The 14,431-nt window shown below is 37.7% G+C and overlaps 1 protein-coding gene across 1 annotated transcript in view; it reads left to right on the top strand.

Moving 5' to 3' along the window:
• The window catches only part of LOC109983851 (alpha-2,8-sialyltransferase 8F-like), a 32,978-nt gene that overhangs the window by 9,794 nt on the left and 8,753 nt on the right, over positions 1–14,431 (top strand). Inside the window, exons 2-3 of the mRNA XM_020633765.3 lie at positions 14,021–14,095; positions 14,245–14,319. Of these exons, the coding sequence (XP_020489421.1) occupies positions 14,021–14,095; positions 14,245–14,319 (150 nt within the window). The remainder of the gene's footprint in view (positions 1–14,020; positions 14,096–14,244; positions 14,320–14,431) is intronic.

The raw sequence follows: 14,431 nt of genomic DNA, 5'->3' as shown, positions 1-14,431 counted from the left end.
TTTTTCAACAACATCTAAGACAGACACATAATTGCACATTCAGAAGTAGACTACAGCTGCAGTGGGATTCTTTGTGCTTTTTATGGTTTTTTCACGGTCAACTATAACCAGAAGGGGGCGGCAGACATCAACTGCTAATTGAAGCTATCGGTGTCATGAGCCAGACTTCAGAAGAAGCTGCCACAGAAAGTGGTTTTAATAATGTTGTTAATCGTGTGTGGAATGCGCTGGATGTTGCAAGACAAGAACTGGCAATGCAAATGAGTGAAAGCAACATTTTGAGTGCCACCAGAAATGCTTTCCGGAGACGAAGAAGAGCAGGTCCGATGACAGGTGAGTAGCATGTGTAAGCCCTCTTAAATTATCATTAGCACCAAATGGTAGCGTTCGGTTTGATTAGTTTATTTCAGTATGTCCATTTTCAGTGTCAATACTGAATTGCAAGGGGCTTTTAAACAGATCCCTTTTTTTTTTTTCATTTCATAGTCAAGTCTGAGCAGAAGGCTAGCTATGGCTGTCCTAAGTGTAGCTAACAGAAACTATTGGAAAAATCCGGACCTAATTCTCAGTAGGAATGCGTCTGACAAACTGTGACACAGTCTAATTATAAATCAAAAGCTAAGGGTTAAATTCTGCCTAAACTTCGCTGCAAAACAAATAGCCTCTCTGTGCTTTGCATTTTTCAATGGTAACTGCACCGTTACTACAGTGTTTCTCTGATGACATTTTTCTGTGATCATGAAAACAATTCCGCCTCTGGATAACCTATAACTATTTTTTTTTTTGCAATAATGTAGTCTATGTTAATTTTACTTTGACATTACCGTTATCTTTTTAATCTGGGGTGTAAACCATATATATTAAGGTGTCACTCAACTTTCTAATGAACTGGATTGTAATTCGATCATACATCACTTTAAGGGGGGCCTGCCACTTTGATTTAGAGGGCTTCTCTGTAAAGATACTGATGAGAATTATCAAACATTTATTTTCCATTTAGATCCCCATACCTGAAAGGGCTCATAGCCCACCAGAAACATCTCCACCAGCTGGACCTGAGACAGCTTCACAGTCTCTAGCTACTTTTGCATCCACACAACTGATGGCCACACCAACTGCTGCATTGACAGCCATCAGACCTGCAGCCTCAACCACTGCCCCTGCAGCCATTGATGTATTTTCATCCCAATCCCCTTCATCACTGGCCCTCAGACCTCAAGCCTCACCTTCTGCCCCCCAGGTTACACCCCCTGCTCCTACGGTTCCTATGAACACGCCAGCATTCACATCTAACAGTAATTGTCATGTAAGTACAGAGTCCCCTCCCCTTAATGCCATATCACTCTCTTCAACTCTTGACATTGATGGAAGCTCACCAAGGACAGACTCGAACCCATCACTTGTAAGTTGCTGCAAAAAAGAGTACATTTTGTATCTAATTCTGATTATTCAGACTAAAGTAAACAGTAGACTAATTTTAATGATTTAGAACTGTATTAAAAAATAATCGTTATAATTTTTTAAAGCTAACCTCAGTAAAATGCAGTTAGATATACATTGTAACTCTTTTCTATCAATAGGAGGCAAGTTTGGATCCTGCACAGTGGCTTAATTCTGGTACCCCAGAGGTAAACTTTTACATGACAAAAGTAAATTTTTCTCATTGTTTACCATTTAATGTGTTCTATTAAATTTTTCGAATATATTGACTTTAACGGGAACATTCCACACAATATTTTTACTTTACAGGTCTTTTACAGAAGGGCACATGTGGAACCACCTAATAGGTATTTTTTACCTTAATAAAAACAGGAGCCATGTGTGACACCTGGCTTTACATTAATTTACACTCATAATACCCAACTTTACATAGATTTTACTAATAATAATATCTGAATACACCAGATTATCCCCAAAACTATACCAAAAATGTTTGGGTTCAGAAGAGTTTTAAATTATTTTTTGAAATGCCTTAAAGTTATATTGACACTTACAAATAAATCTGTCTGCCGTTTTAGTACTTCTATCAATGACTTTGTCATTGATGATTCAGAGGAAGGGGTAGAGGACGATATTATTGTAGTTCCTTTTGAAAGTGACATGCCTACGTCAGTAAGTTTTTTTTTTTCCTAACAAAAACCGATAGGTGTAATTTTCAATAATTTTGAATAACTAGCCATTTCACGTACTCACAATAAAAATAATTGTATATTGCTGTTTTTCAAGATATTCTGAGATCAGTCCTATTTAGTGACCAACCTCTTTTGCCAGTCATTTGTATTGTATACTTTATACATTTATTATTCTTCAGGAGGAAGTGGATCTTGCCATAATTCTGAGCGCTTTTCGAGAGGATCACCTTTCTGGGGGCGTCATATCCACTTGTTGTATCAGCTTCTGGAGAGTGCCATTGAAGCAGTCTCCAGAGTCACTTTCTGTTGGACCGAGTCACCACAGATTGAATTTGTAGGAGAAGATGCAGATGATATGGGGGGACCACAGCGAGAGTTTTTCAGGTCTGTGTACCCTCAATATTTTCTAAATATTTTCCTCAAAATGTGTGCATGTTTTCAAGTAATTGCATTGTTATATAGATCGTTTGATTTGTCTTTGCTGCTGCTCTATTCTAGACCCTTGATGATAGAGGTTCAGACCTCTCTTGGCATTTTCGAAGGAAAGGCTGGCCAGGTCTTTCTTAGCAAAGAAAACTTCTGAATGGTTTTATTCATGTTATCTCTGTTGATTTATGGAACGGCCAGAATGGTACTCCAGTTTACAGAAGGAATGAACACTTTTGGGTAGCTGTGGGACCTGGTAAAGGGGAACTGGATTGCCTTCATACCATTATTCACCAACATGCAGGAGCCTTTGACAAAGGCAGCATTCAAGGCCATCTTCACTTTCAGTTACAGCAGTAGAGGAACCAACCAACGTGACGAAGAGGAAGACACCATCTACTGCTGGGAGCTGGTTCTGAACATGATTGAAGGTAGTGGTGGGCGATATAACGATATTAGATCGTGAAGGATTTTAACGTGCTGACGATCTGCCAAAGCAGGGAGATCATAGAACCGGGCTTATATGTTTATTTTATCATGTTGCAGTTTATGCTCCAACACAGACGTGACTCCCCCTCCCCTTCTGCTCCGCCGCGGTGAAAACGAAACTTAAAAGTAAAGTCCGCAAAAATAACTCCATCCCGGTTATATGCAACTGTTCTGATATTTTTCCAAACCGACACGGCGTGAGCAACAGTTAACTTATCTGTATAGTTTGCGCAGTTAAGTTTACATCTCAGATAGCAACACAAGAAACCGTTTAACGAGCCAGAGAGACGTTAACAGTCAGCTGAGAGTCAGCAAGAGCGGAGCTCAGACAGACAGTGATGGGAGATATAACCCCAGTGTTTAAAATGTTGCTGTCTGTGTTTTCTGCTCTCTCTCGGTTTTTAAAAGATACTATCAAGCCTCTCAACCCGAAGCTCACCTGTTGTGATAACGGAACCTATAGGGATTACACCAAACGACGTTACACGATGTGTGCAGCAGCCAGGTGAGAGTGAGTAACCATGGTGACTGTCTGTCTGTCAATCAACGATGTCCCGCCCTCTCTATGAATTAAACTCTTCTTTCAGTAAAACTTACTTTGATCATGTGTCACAGATTGAACACATTCTGTATTATGTTTGATTATACTGTATATAAACAAAACTAAAGTTAGTCCAATGATGTCATAAAAAACAGCAAAGGCTGCAGAGCCTGTATGAAGCTCCAGCTGTAGGAACTATGCAGGGATAAAATAGAACAGAAACACAAGAACTTGAAGTCTACATGTTTTTAAATGAATGCATCACTGCGTGAAAATGTTCCTGATGAACATAAAAAGAGGACACATAACTAAATCATAATTTCAAAGTGGTGCAGAAAACCTTCAAATTGTAAATATTGATCAAACAAAAGGAAAGACGTTTCTGTTGCTAAAGATGTTCTGGGTGAGAGACCTCCAGACCTCCTACAAAGATGTTTTTCAAATAGATTAAACTTGTCAGCACAGTTTTTGTGCGTTTAAAAACATAATACAGGGAAATAAGTTTGGTTGAACTGGTCAGTCACTTACTTATTTACATATAAGATCAGTATGAAAAAAATCGTTTTAAAATCCTGATTGTGATTTTGCCCAAAAAAAAATCGTGATATGATATTTTTCCCATATCGCCCACCTCTAATTGAAGGTACATTTTATTCCTTTAACAACACTATAAAATGTAATTATCGCCTACAAAGTCCATTTAAAATGTACTGTGACACAGGTCAAATAATGAAAGGGTAATTGTGGGATGTAATTTCAGTATAGAAAAATGTGGTCCAGAGAGTCATGTTTACAAACTATACATTTTTTAGCTGAGGTAGCTAGGTAGCTAAGTAGCTGGGGTGGAATATTTGCAGTCCTCATCTTTTCACGTTAGACAATTGATGTAGACATGAATGGTAATTTATTTAATTTATTTATTTTCCCTGGCAGACAAATTGACTGAACTCAGATTCGAAGACCTTCTGATATTCATCACTGGTGCAGATTAAGTCCTTGCCCTTGGGTTTCCAAATAAGCCCTGCATCGACTTCTTTGAACAGGAGTCAGGCCAGCTACGTTTGCCCTACGCCTCAACTTGCATGATGTGCTTGTTCCTTCCCAGAGGAATCACGCAGGAAGACAAATTACATCGGATGCTTTTTCAGGCCACTAAAGAATCTTTGGGATTTGGAAAGGTTTAGTCCTTATCAATTTAAGATCAGAGTAGCAGAATCCTGGCAGGATTAGCTGATACTTTCAGTCAGTTTGCACCATCTTATCTAAATTTTTTTAAATACGGCTAGTCCCCCCCTAACAAGGTCTAAAGTCTGTGTTCTTGTTTATGTAAAATCTACATTGGTGCTTGTAAAGCCTGCTACTTATGACCATTTTATTATTGACTAATGAGCCAATGATAAACCATATTTGCATGACAGCCTTGTTTTTGTGATGTAAAGGTCAGGATGAGAGGCTAAATGTTATCATTTCTTACTGCTTTGTTCTAGGTTGTTCAAAACATAAATTATGCTTGATCTCACAGAAACATGGCAGTCATGGAAATATATGTTGTTTGACATACTGTTTTAATATTCAAATGTTTTGCCACTAAATGCCAGACATTAACAGAAAAAGTTTATTATAATTTGCAGTCTTCATCCGTCTTGTTTGTCTGTCAAATAGTCAAAATCTAAAATATTAATTCTACTTTTATGTGAGAATGATAGCATTAAGTATCATTTTAAAATGCAATTATTATAGACTTTTCTTACAACTTTAAAAATATCCAATTCTGCAATATTTCAGATACATATTCTGTCAGTTGGTTGAACTTCTAATTGACTAATTGTTAAAGATAATTTAATTCTCATCTTCATGATCACATGATAGTAAAATAAATAAGTTTCAGTTTGAGATTATGACAATAAAGCGGATAAAACAATTCAGATGAAGAGGTCCTCTTAGTCTGCTGCAATTTAACAATGAGCCTTTTCTATAGATTTCAAAGGTAGTCATTAAATAACGTTGAGTCATTTACATGACCCAATTGCTGGGTCCTCGGCTGCTGGGTCATTTCACTGGGTTGATTTTGGTCACGGCGGGAATATTGACCCAATATTTTGTTATTGAGATTGACTGAAGTGATCCAACGGCTGAGCTGAGCTGCGTCACAACTCAGCGCTGGGTCAAAAATCCCGCCCACTGCCCTCCTCGCAACCCTCGCGACTGCCAGGAGCTGCTGAACAAAGGATTGCTTCTGGATTTTAACGTTGCACTTCGGTAAGTACCTAAAATACATTTTTAAAATAGAAATTATACACTAAATAACATTAAAACACAAATACTATTAATTATGACAAAACAAGTATGGTAAGGTCTTTGTTAGCTGGTGTAATGTCACGTTGTTCAGGTAGTTAACTTACTTTAGAGTTAGCAAAAGTAGCGGTTAGTTAGTTAGTCTTACATTTTCTCTGTTTATACAATATGGTCTATCATAACGTAGTTAGCTAGCTAATTGGGCGCCTGCTCATAACATTCACATTGGCGGAGTTAATCACTGATTAATGTTAATGTTACTTTGCGTTATTATTGTTGTCACCTCAGGCATCCCTATGAAGACTTGCCTTTCAGTAACATCTTGACTCGACTTATTCTAAACGTTTCCAGCGAAAAAGACGTTTATCAACTAATGTTTAAGTTATTTTTATAGTCCCAAGAAAATCAGAGAAAATTATAACGTTCACGTTACAGTGTTCACGGAATTTAAAATATGTTAAAATATGGCGCTAAAATGGAAATTGTTGTAACGTTACGACCCGAGGGGTTGGTTTCATGAACAACAAAGCTGTCGAGTCACCCTAGGCTGGTCAAGACTGTACCGTTAGCCTGCGGTGGTTGATTAATGATTACAATGCGACAAATGTAAGTGAATGTAGTCTTCAAACGCAATTGCAGGTTTAACGTTACTTTGAAACGTGACTATTCATATTAAAGCTGACGAACCTGATGTCTAAAACCGCAACTTTTTAAACTGACGTTGACGTACTCGCTCTTTGCTACATTGTTTGATTATGATGAAAAGAGATGCGACTGTGTGTGCCAGCAAGACTGTTAATACTCAAAAAAGAGTGCGAGGTAACATCCCTCTGATACTGATTTAAGGATCAAATGTTAGACTTTCTTGAGATTTGAACAAGTCAAGGAAGCTAAAACTAGTTGGTTGAAATATGACACTAGCCTATTTCCTTTATTTATGAATAGGCATTCTAAGAATTCAGTAAAATGCATCTATTGGTCATAAGGTCTAAGCATCTAATGGCTAATTTCATACGTAAGGTATGTCTACAGACATTATCTATTTATCTATTCTTCCTGAATTATAATGGTACATACGTTATGGATTGTGCATGTAGTTGCACAGAGAATACATGGTACGTATGTGGCCCAACATAGAGTTCCTCCTTTAGGGGTCATGAATGTGTTTTGCAAATTTGAAAGTTATCACATTCAAACGAAGGATCTGCCGTGTTGGCTTCAGTCAGGCCAGAACCATAATAGCCACCGCCACATAGTTTCAGGGATAAAGTTAGTGTATGTTCTGATCCGATTCCCTCAAAACCTGAAAAATATGTTTACCTTAACATAGCAATGAGGCCTGTAAAGTTCTGAGTCATGTGGCCTTATGGTGGCACCATTCTCATTAAAATACATTAAAACACTTTAATGACCCCTTAATGCTTCTCTTTTAAAGTCCCTAATGTGACCCACACGAGCACCGGGGAGAGAGCATTTTGTTTTAATGCCCCCAAACTGTGGAACTTGCTGCTTCTGGACATCAGAACAGAAAGCTCTCTGGGTGTTTTTGAACGCAAACTGAAGACCTGCCTTTTTAGTCTGGCTTTTCAATTAGGAGTTATTTAACTGCTTTTAGTTTTTCCTTTATCATTGTTTTTACATTTCTTTTATCTCTTCTTTTTATTTTGTCTTATTTAATGTCAGTACTAGTATGTCAATTCTTTGTATTTGACATTCTTTGTGTTTTAGCTGAGGTGAGTTGAGTTGAGTTAAGGGCTAGGCCTAGGGGCATGTTTGAAAGCTGGATTGAGAATTCAGACAATTTGTGATGTCTTGTTTAAACTACACAACGTCCAGCCCTTCTTTCATTATTGCTTACATAACTTGACAAATTTTCAATAAATGATAATGAACACTTAACAACTGGCTATTGAGTAACCCACTGTAACTACAGATATATTGATCGGACATAGAATTTTCAGTGGTGCAATATCTCTAGTAGTAATTACTGTTCTGTTTTAAAGCATTTTTTTCTTTTTGATTCACAGGTAGGAACAAATATGCCGGAGTTCCTGAGAGAGGCCCTGAAGACCAGACCAGAGCCATTTGTCCTGCTGCTAAGGGCATCACAGGTCTTCTGTGTGATCCACGGAGAGGCCCTGAAGCACAGGACACTGCTTGAGGCAGTAGATGCCTGCTTCAAGGCATTTTACGTCTTGGACGTTGTTTACCCAAAACAATGTGCCTCTGGGACTTTTTACAGACAGCTGTTTATCAGCTGCCTGGCAAAGAATCACCAGCCATTAAATTCTTAAGGACCTCAATAGATAACGCCACTACAACAAATCCCTGAACTATATCCTGAACTATATATATATATATATATATATATATATATATATCCCTCTTAGTTAATTTGTTGTTATGAATCAGTTTATTTCATTTACAGTCGACCAAGATAGTGTTTGTCTATGTTTACCTTCAAGAGCTCATGGTTCAGTTGGGTTTAATTTATTGTAAAATAGGTTATTGTGTTTGTATTGTTTGTCATTTTATTATATGTATTGATTTTTTTTTTATTTGATTTTTTTTAATTCAACATTTCAAATGTAAATAATTGTAAATAAATATATGAATTATATTTGTGTTGATTCCATTTGTTTAGAAGCAGTTTGTGTAGTGCTGCCATTTTAGCATAAAAATATAATTACATAAATAACCCTATGCTGGGTGAAAATAAGCATATATAATAATAACCTCATGAAAAGGTCAAAAGGAACCAACGATGGGTCATTCTGACCCAATTTAAGAATAAGAAAAATAACCCAACATGCTGGGTCATTCTTTGCAACCCAGCACAGCTGGGTCAAAATGACCCAGTGCTGTGTAGGTGCTAGATTGACCCAGCGCTGGGTTACGAGTTAACCCGTATTGGGTCAATTTTGACCCATCATTTTTCACCATGTATGCTGCAGTGATAATGTGTTCATTCCCAAAGTGCTCCTGTAACAGGTGCCTGGCTGCAGAATATCCTCTGTCTGGAGCCATATGCTGGTAGCTACGAATTAAATCTCTTGGCTGACCTCTTGTATACTTATCCAGGTAATATAAGCAGTCCCCTTTGTTGTTGGAAAAATGGAGAATATTCTCCATTTTTCTTAAAGTTTGTACGGAAGTTTGAGAATTATCGTTTTCATATTTGCAGGCATATTGAGCTCTCTCATGTACTGTAGGTCCTCCATTGGATTACAACATTCTCGTATAAACAGTGCGTATGCTTGCAAAGATTTCACATCCTCCTGTTTAACTTCAGGCCATTTTAGTACTTTTACCATGTATGCTGCAGTGATTATGTGTTCATTCCCAAAGTGCTCCTGTAACAGGTGCCTGGCTGCAGAATATCCTCTGTCTGGAGCCATATGCTGGTAGCTACGAATTAAATCTCTTGACTGACCTCTTGTATACTTATCCAGGTAATATAAGCAGTCCCCTTTGTTGTTGAAAAGCCCTGATGAGAGTATTGTACTGCAGAGGATCACCATCAAAATATGGAATTTCTGTTGGTGGCAGTAAATTCAAAGATTGCTGCTTTATTAGAAGTGAGGTGATTTCATTTTGTTTTTCCAGTATATTGTACAAAGCTGGTGTGTTGTGATTTTCTGGGAAAGACGGTTGGAACTGAAATGCAGGATTTGTTATTTGTTCATAAGGGTTCAATACAGGTTTGTCTGTTGGCCGTTTGTGCACTATTGTTGAAATTCCATTTTTGTCTTTAACTTCGGTTTGTGCTGTTTTCATATAAGCATATGGATTTTGTTGATATTGTTTAAGTGGTGGTCTATTTGAATCCACAGGTTTTGGTCTGTATTCTTTGAGAATAGGGCATGAAGTGGTGGACGTGCCCTTTCATTGTTTTCCTTTTTCAAAATATGATTCCATTCCATTTGATTTTGTTGTTGAAAAAGCTTGGTGACTGGAAGCTGATAACAACGCTATTTTTGCTGCTGAGGCTGCCATCTCCGTTTCAAACTCAAGTTTCTCTTGTCTCCTCCTGAGCGACGCAGCTTGCTCCTCCAGTACGTGCTTTTCCTTTAAAACAGATCTCTCTCTGCCTCGACTTGGATGCGCGCAGAGTCAGTATCAGCTTTGCTGATTTGTGGTCCTTGAACTTGTATGACTTCTTCTGCTTAATTTTGTGCTTGAAACTTTGGTTCCAAGATTTGAAATGCTGTCACTCTGATTTATTTCATTCTCAACTCTTTCCTCGTTTCTTTCAGATCCTGAAATTGCTTGAGACATCCATCTTTTCACATCGGCAGTAAATTCATTGAAACTCAACATTTTTGCTTGAAACCGTATTTCGTTTTTCTCCATTTCATCGAGAGGTAGAAATTGCATGAGAGTTTGGTGGGTTTCCTTTGCCTCGTCATATAGAGTTTTGTATTTGTCGAATGTACAGTGAACCTCAGTTTGATATGATTTGTCTTTTTTTTTTGTATTGTCTTTTTAAACTCTGATGCCTTGTTTAGTTTTGCTTTCCGTGTCTTCTGAAGTTTGTCCAGTTTGTCCAGTAATGCTTTTTGGGTCAATTTCACTGAACGTTTTTGGATCACGTGTTTCGTTGTCAACCCCTTGCGCACCCGCAGTGGTGTGTGTTTGAGCAGCAGCAGGCATCACCAGCAAAACCTTTGTTTTGCAAACTTAATTCACCATCCATATTTAGCTAATCAAATAAAGTAAATCATCACTCATGATAATAATCAAATACCACAACAGAAATACCATACATAAATCGGAGCTCTTTTAATCCCCAGTTGAAACCTAGATACCGGGTTTGATTGTCAAAATAAACGTGTGCACACAAATAAAACATGGCCATAATCTTTGTAGCGCTACGCGTACCTGATTCGTGTCCTTTTCACTGTCTGTGGATGACCGACCAAGAGTGCACTGTGTCCAGGTGCTCAGTTTACGATGTACTGGTGTTGATACGGCTCCAGCCGAATTAACACCCACGAAGCTCAATTATAATCCACAAGGAAACAAAGAAATCCAACGTTGTCCAATCGATCTGCTGTTAGACCCAGCGAACGAAGATCCGACGAGTTCCATTAAAGCAAAGTTTTTTTTACTTAAATTGTAGTGACCAATTGTAACAAACCCCAATATTGTTTAGAAAAGTCACTGGAGGGATGAATGTGGAAGCTTTCGGACGCATGCTTAGCTCGAAGAAATGAACACAGTCCATTGATGATGTGATTTGGATATTTCAATCCATTTATTTTTAAACACTTCTTATCAATAAATGAAAATATGACAAAACACTACATCTATAAATAAAACAAACAAATCCGCGTTGGATGCGTTTAACTCCGACAGGCTGACATGTTAAAAAAAAACTGTTTGCCTCCATTCAATCACCTGTCCCACCTCACCTGGAGCCTTGCTTTAACCACAGCGTACGCCCAGGCTACACATAGTGCCCAGTGGAGGGCCAACACACACAACCATAAGGAAAATACCATGACACAAAACAAACACATAATTTGGCTCCAGCAGAAATTTTAAACTAACAGAAATGGCGGTAACCATAGAAACGGAGAGCCGACTAAAAGACCAACATCAGTCTAAAATAGCTATTCTAGCAACAAGCCATGATGTGCTTGATGTATTTAGTTCAAGTTAATTCATTTAAAATAGCCTGAGTTAGCCTTGTCAAAGACATCAAGCTATTTTATGTTAACAGTAACATTTTAAAAAGTTAAAGGTCTAGTTACTTACCCCTGAAGTTTCTTGCCTCTTCATTATTTTTTAGTCCAGCTTCAATTATTTTTTTAACGAGGTATTTGTAGACAAGGTTGACAAAGCAGGAAAACTAATCACCGCTTGTAGCGTACAAAATGTAGGCTACATCTAATGTTACTGTTGAGTAAAGCCCGTGAAACCATACCAAGGCTGGAACAGTGCCCCTGCTGGTCTTTTGAAGTAATGATATGAGAGTGAACCCTTTGGGTTTTTCTGTACCTTAAGCTTGATAGAAGTACAATTATGTACCCTTTGTAGCTTTGTATCCTCTGGAGTAACTAGGGTTCTTCTTAAAAGCAGGAGATATGGTGACTACACACCATCTTTATATGACTGAATTGCTTTAAAAAACTACAGGCTGTATGGGCGATATACAAATAGACTATATGAAGTATATTCAAATTCTAAGAACTCAAGGTTATATAGATCAATACTGTTTTTTAGTTTATTAGTATTTCACAACTGATGGCAAGACAATGCTTTAATTTTTTACAATGAAATAGAAACAATGTCATAGGTGACAATATAACTGAAGGCAGCGAGTTGACTCCAAGTGTCATCATTTAAATCATATGTAAGATAGAAAATATGAGACAAAATGTATTAGGAGTAACTATAAAATGCAATGACTGCACTAGTTTCCTGTTAGGGGCTGGTGGCAGCATAGGGTCAAGTGAAATGTCAAATTACTTGCTTTTATGTTGAGATATCAGTCTAAAGAAGATACAAATGACACATTTTAATGTTTGGTGTACTTACTTAAAAAAATTACAGACTTTGATATACATACCTTTTGAATTTTTGTTTCAATTTTCAATTTCCGCCAAAACTACATGTGTGTTTAAGTGTGATAATTTCAAAAATTTAAAATGGTATTGATAAAAACGTTGCTTAATTGTAACTGATAACTATCTGTAAACATTCTGTCCAAATTTGGTGAGATTCTGATTCTCGGAGATACATGTGATGAGGTTAGAGCTGTCTCTTTCGGAGAAGCCCTCATTTGACCTATTTTCGTTTTTTGGTAAGATGCAATAAAACATCCAAAAAAAGTTATTTTGCTGTAAAATATTTGTATACAACCATCCGTTTCATAAACTAGACATGTTCAAGTTATGAAAAAATATGGTTGTGCTTTGTTCTGCCTCGGGTAGGGGTATCTCAACTTTTAGGGGCCCAAGTTCCTCTACTAATACACTTTATGATTCTGTGTTACAATGATACCATGGTAACAGAGCTGCCCTTAATCCACTTGCTGCCCTAGGCAAGATTTTTAGCTGGTGCCCCTTTTATTGCAACTAATTCTACCTCCAATCATAATATTCATACACTTAAAGAAAACTGGAATACAGCGTTATGTTTTACAGATTTTCTTTATTTAAACCTGATATTTATCGGTATGGTTAGTGTAACTCACTTGTTATCTGCCCTCCTCCCACACAAAGAGCAGTTAATGAGCAGCGGTGTTGTGTGGTTTGTCAGGTTGAGCAGGGAGAAATAAAATAGGGCCTTTTTAGTGATAGAGTTTTGTTTTCTTGGCTTCTTTTCTTATATTACTGAATAATAGCATGAAAATAACGTGAGATAAACAAATGAAGTGATAGTAAAATTGATCTCCCCCTCTCATGCTCACTTTACTGTACCACCGGATGCTGCAGGACCAGACCAGGCCGGCAGTGCCACTTTAAGAGAGCCTTTCTCCCTCATTTTTTCAAATAAATACATTTGTATAAAATGGTGATATATTGTTAATTAATTAAACCTTATGGAGAGGAGTTTTTATTCAAAAGACTCGACGAGACCACAAGTGAACAGAGAAGCTGTGAGGTGCGTCATAGCCTAATTGTGCCTGACTAGGATAGGGATGCTGATCTCATAACCTAATTACGACCAGGATCTTGCAATTATCAGATCCTATGTCTCGTAGGTTAAAAAAGCTGTGGTCTGCGGTGTTACTTTTACATCAGGATCTCGTAATTCTGAGATCAGGGCTGAGTGAGTTCGAGCTCGTTATGTGAAAATCTCTCAATTATATAGGCTATCTATATAAATATCTCCTGCCCTTAACACAAACACACAATACACAAAAGTAAAAGTAACACCGTAGACCACAACTTTTTCTACACACAAGAGATACATCTGCAGATGACATGATGTAGTTATGTAGGCTATAGCAAAAGTCCCTGCTCAGGTGTTTGTAAAGGCATACTAGTTGTTCATAACTGTAAATGTGGGTAGTGATTCATAGTGTATATATGCATGGTGCAGAATGTTGTGTTACACCCGTTTACATTATCTGATTTGTGCCTGGCTTCTGAATCAACACATCTGTCCTGTTTTTCTTTTGCAACAGCAATGTGGACCAGTTCTTACCAGCCCCTCAGAGGAAAAGAGCCCCCAAGACCTTTGCCCTCTGCAAAGGCTGCAAGTGAGTGCAAACACGGTCACTGCTTCTCCTAACGTGACCTTTTTTTTGTTCATGACTGCCATCAGATGAAGGCATGTCAGTGAAACACAGGGATTACTCACCTGGTTGTGAATGAGTATCTTAGTTTGTATGTATTTTTTCCCCCACAGGAATATGACCGAAAAAATAATGCAGGGTTACTCTCAAGGCTGGCAGAAGCAAGAGGACAATTATCAAAAATTCAGGTAAAAAAAAAAAAAAAAAAAAAAAAGATTATCTTGGTTTTGAACTTAAAGGGGAAAAAATAAAAGAACAAAATTGGGGAAATTAAACATAATTGTCAGAGCATGGTATGGA

This window comes from Labrus bergylta, chromosome 6 (assembly GCF_963930695.1).
Source record: "Labrus bergylta chromosome 6, fLabBer1.1, whole genome shotgun sequence".
In the NCBI taxonomy this organism is placed as follows: domain Eukaryota; kingdom Metazoa; phylum Chordata; class Actinopteri; order Labriformes; family Labridae; genus Labrus; species Labrus bergylta.
This window is presented reverse-complemented; position numbering and strand designations above follow the sequence as displayed.